This window comes from Ochotona princeps, chromosome 11 (assembly GCF_030435755.1).
Source record: "Ochotona princeps isolate mOchPri1 chromosome 11, mOchPri1.hap1, whole genome shotgun sequence".
Lineage (NCBI taxonomy): Eukaryota > Metazoa > Chordata > Mammalia > Lagomorpha > Ochotonidae > Ochotona > Ochotona princeps.
In genome coordinates, this window is record NC_080842.1 from 59,025,392 (window position 1) to 59,032,405 (window position 7,014).

Genomic DNA, 7,014 nt, shown 5'->3' on the forward strand with positions numbered 1-7,014 from the left:
CTCTTTTCCTTTTGGAATCATAGGGGAAGTTTGCATCACACCTAAAAGTTTGTAGGATTTATGTGTTTGGGGAGCTTGGCTGTGGCCAGTGATGACCTATATTGGCTTTAAAAAGGAAAAAAAAGCTGCTGTTTTATGGTTTTATTGAAAGGAAGAAGTAACTTGTAGTCATTTGCAGGCTTTGCTGTCTTGGATTCTAGCATCATCACGCATCATTGTTGTATCATTTTGTTACCTGAAATAAAATTTTTGATCATTTTCCTGATAGAGATGATGAATACCTTTACTATCTGCACTGTTCTCCTGCCCACCCTCACAGCAGGCCAAATGTGAAGCAAGCATTGCTTGTAGCATCTTGCAGCAATATGTCACCTAAAGTCATTTTATCACATGGAAGTCTTGAAAAGCACAGAGAATGTAAAGATTTTATGCATTCAGTTTAAAAAAAAAGCAGATCTAAAATCAGTTGGTTTATTTCCTGCAATCTCTGGAGTTGACCAAAGCACTCACTGATTTGCTCTATTTTCTTACATTTTTAGTATTTCTGTACGTATGCACTAAAAAGCACCACTTGGAGGGAAAAAATTACTGCAATTCTGAGAAAAAGCTTATCCTAAACATCTAAAGATAGCATTTCTAATTATTATCTACATTGTGTTTAAACTATGCAAAGTTGAGCATTATTCTCACTTTACCAGCTGTGTCTAGGTAGAGTCATTACTTCAAACACTTCTAATTTTACAAAAAAACCAAAACAAGTGTGTGTTTAAGTCCCAGTGACAAATGCAAACCCTGTGAGTCAAATAGGCAAACTGATTAGCAAGCTGGCTGGGAAGTCAAAACAGCGAATATAAGGAGATTAGCAAAATAGATCTGGAAGCGGAGAGGAGTAAAAATAGACTCCGGGGGTCAAGTGGGGTCCGATGGGCAGCCTTGGCTGCACATGTCAGGTCTGGCTGAGAACCAGCTGTCTGCCTTAGGGCCCACAATCTTCCCTTCATCTAAGCTTCGTCTCCCCCAGAGATCACAGGATTCATCACATCCAGCCTCTCATGAAAGCTGAAATCCTTCTTAGAAACCCCAGAGGTGTCCATCTTTCCCTCCGTTGAATCCTTCTGCCTGCGCGAGCCTCACTGCCTCACAAGGCGGACCAACACACATACTTGGTGCTAAGTAGGTGAAGGCGCCACACTGTGTTTGCTTCTCATAAATGACAATATAATCTTCAGAGCAGTCCAGTGTGATGGAAACCCAGGCTCAGAGACATGAAGTGGCCTGTTCAGGTCACACAGCATGTAAGTGTGGCAGAGCTGGGCTCTGAGCCTGATCTGCCAGCCTCTGTGCTGAATGCCCTCCTCTGCCCTGGCAGGGAGCTATGATTTGCTCTCCTGGCATTGCTTCTCTTTACATCAATGGCATTCTCATTTAGGGGCAGAAGTGGAAGGGGTCTACAAGTGGAATCCTTCAGTACATGCCTGGATTCAAGGGGAGTAAGCCAGGAGGCAAGGGACGGGAAGGAACCTACCTCCTGCTGCAAAATAAGTCACAGTTCTCTCAATTGTCCTGAATCAAGAGAGTGGAGCAGAGTGGAGGGCAAGTGGAGCATTTTACTCCTCTCTACCATGTGTTGCTATGTCACTGCTGTCTCACTTCCCCAGATTTTAATTGTAGGTCTACTCAGCCTATATAGAGACTCCACTTGCTAATTACCTCCCAGTGCAGACCCATGAGGTTCCAGTTAGCTCAAACCCATTGGAACCAGTTGGCAGAGCAGAGCCAGCAGGAAACTGCCTCTCTCCTGTTGTCACCTTGAGTTCAAGGAAGGACTTTGCAAATTACAAGTTAATCCTGGTTAGCAGCAAAAACCACCACTGGGGATGGGGTGCCAACTGAGGTGCCATTTCACGTGTGGCCTTGTGAGTATGGGAGGACTGGGAGCTGCCTCTGAGGGACCGCTAGGGGAAGGTAGACAGGCCACGTGTGCCAGGGAGACCAAAAAGAAAGGGCAAGAGGTTTGTGCAGGAGGAAGCACAGCGGCCTTGGGAGCAGCCCAGCATCCGTGAGCATCACAGCTCCAACAGCCCACCGCAAGCTGGGAAATGCCAGGAGAACCTCCCTGGCCCTGGCCAAGGGTGCTAGGTGCTATTATTGTGGGCTCCAGAGTTTCACCACTCTGGATAATGAAACCCTGGGAGGAATTTGGGGGATTTCATACCTGGAAATCCCTTTTTCCATCAATATCCCAGAAGAGGGAGGAGAAGCATCGGGAAGAAGCACACTCTCTCCCCACATAAACCCCAGGCTGAATGTGGAGTGGCCACGTGCTCACAGTTTGGCCTGACAAGCTGCGCACGCAGCCTGTGGGATGCCCACCTCACTGAGCTCTGCTGGCTTGCTCACTGCCACCCTCTGTCTCACTCCTGGAGACCTGGTGAGACAAGGACCTCTATCCAGCCCACATGAGAAAGCCACAGCTAGCAGGTGGGCCTTAGCCTGAGAGATCGTCTCCTACCCTTTGGATTCCACAGCTCCGGGAGGTAACCCAGGAAGCCGTCTTCTTCTGGAATCTTTCGGAGTGAGTCTGTTACCAGTGGCCTTGGGAGGAAAGGGGTGAGGAGGCCCGCAGGGATTCGGGGAATACGTTTGTCATATAAAACAAACCAAACTGAAACAAACAAAAAACCCAAACACCTAAGCCTCTAACAAACACAAGGACCTATTGGTGCAGGACTGACTGCAGTTTTTAATGTGCGAGGCGAAGATGATTAACCACCACCCCTCCCCACCCCCAAAGGGCATCTCCCTGTGGAGTGGGTGGTGGCTGGTGGACAGCAGGGCCCTGACTCAAGGCTAGGCACGCTGTGGGAGATGGGTAGGTAAGGGAGAGGGCCCTGGGGCCTGGGAGGAACCTAAGGAGAGCGGGTTCTCAGGCTCTCGGGGTGGGAGCTTGCAGGGTGGGGGTGGAGAAGGAACCTCAGGGACTTTAGGAGGCTCCAGGGTGAACAGGCCTGGGGAAGGCTTGGAGGAAAGGAGAGGGGGCGAGGGGGGTGTCTCTGCCTACATGAAAAAGGGAACGTGGGAGAGGCACGGGCTTCCTGGAGCCCTGGCGAAGGCCTGCGGCTGCGCAGCCTAGCTGTGCTAGGCGGTCTTGCACTCGCTCTCGCGCCGGCGCTTTTTGCGTTCCACGTGCTCCTGTGCCTGGCGCGCCCAGGGCCCGGGTCCGCTGACGCCCACCACGCAGCAGGCCAGCCGGCGACCCGCGTTGCCGTTCTCCAAGCTGGCCGGGTTGCTACCATTGCCCATGTCGTCCTCGCCGGCGTGCACCACCACGGCGCGGCCCACGATCGAGTGAGGCCCGGCGAGCGAGGCAGCCAAGCCTGTGCGGTGCTTCCACAGGCGGCCGTCGCCGCGCACTGCGAAGTTGCCGAAATCGCCGGGGTGCTGAGGGTGCGGCACGGCCAGCGGGTTGTAGTGGGGGCCGGTGGAATCGCAGCCCTGGCTCAGGTCCCCGAACTCGTGCACGTGGATGGCGCGGCTCGTGCTGTTGGCCTCAGCCGGGAAGCCCTCCAGGTCAAAGAAGGCCTCCAGCTTGGCATCCGGCCCCTGCTGCCTGAAGACGATGATGCCGCTGACCCGCGGCTGCTCCGCGTCCAAGCTTGCCGATGGCTGCACCTGGCAGGAGGCGTACAGCACCCCAGTTGGCTGGTCTTGAACCACTCGCCGCTGCGTGAGGGCCTGCCAGATCTCTGTCACTTTAGCGTGCATGTCGCGGATTTGCTCCTCCTGGGTGTGCGGGACGGTCCCGGAAGCCGAAGCATGGGCCACCAGAAGCCAGCAGGAGTACAGCAGCGCCAGCATGGCCAAGGTCGCGCACCTGCGGGACATCCCTCAGCCTCATCACTGGCAACGTCCCATCTCAGAAAACCGTCCTACTCAGCTTCACTCCCCCACCCCCCTAACACATACACACACCACGACCACTGGCCAGTTCCCTTAGGCAATAGATGAAAGCACATGTTCTACTGTGCTGGGCGCTGCGGTTGAAGTTCAAGTTCAGAATGAGACCCACTCTGCAGAAAGTCACAAGAACCCAACACCAGAGTGCCACAGCCCCTGGTTTCTGTGGCCACAGTGTGAAGGGACCCTCATGGTACAGTGCCCTCCCAGGCCATTTCTCCTAGTCTCCCCACATCCCCACTAACTGCCTGCCGACAGCCTTGGGGTCCCTGCGCATAGCCTATGTCTGGCAGCTTCAGCCCAAGAGGAGGCAGCAAAGATGCTTTGGGGAGACATCTTGAGTAACATGATTGAGGTGTAGCAGAAGGAGCTGTTTGGGGTGACTGGGTTCCCCAAAGCCTAGTCTACAGGCTTGGTCAATGGTACCACGCCCCCAACCTGGGCCAGCTGAGGGTGAGATACTGCCGATACTAGGTGAGGCAACAGTAGAGGGATTTGGCACTTGCAAGAGGAGGCAGAACTGACAGGGGCTCTGGTGAGGACTGCATGATAACAGACACTGATTGCTAAAATTCAGATGACCAGGCCTGAGCCCCAAAGAGTCTCATTCTGTAGGCCTCGTTTTTGTTATTTTGTTTTGTTTCAGCCACAAACCTATTTAGCACTCCCCCAGGATCTAGCAAGGGGGGAGTGAGATGTACTGATAAGTTTGCGCACTTCCCACCTGACAACTACTCAGCCCCTTCTGACCAAACTCCTCAGTCGTCCCAACCCCACCCCCAGCCCCATCTGTAACTGCAGAACTGGACGGTGGCCCACTTCCAGCCCCACCCAGTAAAGCCCTCTGCACCTGCGAGAGCAGCCTTCTCAGGCGTATCCTCTAAGAAACCTGAGCTGGCTGTTGAGTCGCCTCTCTCCAGTCCCAACTTTTCACCACCACAGTTTTCCATCTCTAATGTAGGGACCCCTGGGTTCCCTCTGCACACAGCCGCTACAGAAAGATCGCTTAGTGTGGTGACAAAAACAATGAATGCTGGGACTTGCCTTCTGAGTCTACTGCCATTCTGAGGAGCAGAATAAATGCTCAGCCTCTAACTGTGCATGGTCCTGCCTGCTCACGGAGCCGCCATGTTATCTGCAAGCAGGGCTAGTGTGACGTACCTCACACACTTGGCCTGGGGCTTACAAAAGACAGCTGGCACAGCTGGCATCTAGGAAACACACTGTGCATGTGTCAGTCCTCACAGAACCCTACACACTTATTCCATGCCATCCTCATGCCCGTTTTAAGGTGCAGGCAACTGAGGCCCAGAGAAGCAAGAGTCATGCCCATTGTACTAAGTTTACTAAGTAGCTGAGGGCAGGATTTGAAAGCGTGTGACCTGCTCTAAACCCAAGGTTTCAGAGCCACATAGCATGTGCCTCTCTACTAGGGTGTTTAATGCAGAGGCCATACTAGAAAGTTCTTAGCCCATCGAAGCTCTTTGCCATCAGAGAGAAGCTGCTGCAGGAGCTTTGGGGACCATTAGCAGAGATCCCCTGTGGCTGTCCTGCCACCCCAGAGGGCTTTGCAGCTTGGAAGGTTTTTCCTTAAAAGCCTGGCACATAGACAGTCTGTGCCATATCCCTGAGCCTCTGTTCCAAGAATGCTTGGGTAATTTTAGACACTTTAAGAGATGTTTTTCTCTTGAAGCAAAAACAAGGGTGGGTGTTATGGCACAGCAGTCAAGCTGCCACCAGGGACATTCACATTCCTATTAGAGAGCCCAGGAACCAGCCCTGCCTCCGCTTCCATTTTGACTTTCTGATTCTGCCCACGCTGGGAGGCAGCAGGTCAGGGCACCAGGACTGGTTCCCTGCCAGCCAAATGGGAGACACAGATGGAGTTTCTGCCTCCCAGCCTTCGACCTAGCCCAGTTCCTGACTATTGCTAGTTAATGGGGAGCAAACCATCAGATAGAAAATCTCTCACTTATATATATGTGTGTGTGTGTGTGTGTGTGTGCATGTCAGCCTGCTCTTCTGCCTTCCAAACAAATAAATCAACAAGAAAAAGAAAATTCATTTTCAAATGCAGGTAAACTCTTGGCCCACCCTGGAAGCCACCTGCAACCAGTTCCTTTTCCTACAATCTCCCACCCTCCCAGTTTGAGCTGTGAACCACCAGGTGGCTTTTGGGGGGCCTACTTTGTGCATGGGCCTAAAAGAGGATTATGTGGACATCCAAGAAGGGGGACAGGAACCCTGGTCCTGAATCAAAGAAGGCCCCCAAGTTTGGGTAATACCTGCTCGTCTCTGGTCATTCCCACACCCCCACAACCTGCCTCACTGGCTGAAATTTCTCTTTTCTAAATGCTGAGCTCCTTCTGGACTCCTCCTTGAAGTCCAAAGGTGAACCAGCTTCTTCCCTGTCCCACAAGCAAACACGCATCTTTGTGCCCATCTCCCTTGTCCGCAAGGTCCTCAACTCCCCACTCAGCACCACTCGATCCTGCTTTTAAGTGTACATCTCTTCTGCAGAGAAGGGCCAGATATTTGGCCAAGGAGAGAATCCTGCTACACCACTCTAGTTCCCACTTTCAAACAGGCACACACAAAACCAACAAGAACTTGAACTTGGCACCCACCTTGCCAGCTCTTCCAGGAGAGCTTTGTTGCCTGAAAAGTGCGGAGCAGCACCCAGCCGGACACAGGCACAGGGCTGACTCCGGGAGTCTGGGCTGTTTGTGGGAACCCACGGAAGCCTGCCCAGGGGAGTGGTCAGCATGAGGGAAGAAGGTCATTGGGCTGCTTCAGGGAGGAAAAGCCAGCCAGACTGCTCCTTACAGAACTGCCTCTCCTCTTCCTTCTCCTCTTCCTCTGGCTGAACTCTCCCCACCCTTCCTATCCCTGATTTCCTCTGCCAAGTCTTCATTTTTGTGACTTCACCAGCTCCTGCAGACGTAGCCAGTGACCTTCGGCACCCGGCACAGGAACAAAAACAACAAAGAGCAGTGTCTAGAGAAGTGCACAAAGGCTCTCTGTGTTAGAAACCTTGGGTTTTCCCCTGAATGCTGC

At 52.6% G+C, this 7,014-nt stretch overlaps 1 protein-coding gene across 1 annotated transcript; it reads right to left on the minus strand.

Moving 5' to 3' along the window:
• Positions 1-2,723: 2,723 nt before the first annotated feature.
• SOD3 (superoxide dismutase 3) lies at positions 2,724-6,739 on the minus strand. The gene is made up of 2 exons (XM_004579339.2): positions 6,585-6,739; positions 2,724-3,874 (listed from the first exon to the last, which is right to left on the minus strand). The coding sequence occupies exons 1-2, from the start codon at positions 6,722-6,724 to the stop codon at positions 3,139-3,141; spliced, it is 876 nt and encodes a 291-aa protein (XP_004579396.2). The 5' UTR covers positions 6,725-6,739; the 3' UTR covers positions 2,724-3,138.
• Between the last annotated feature and the right edge of the window lie 275 nt (positions 6,740-7,014).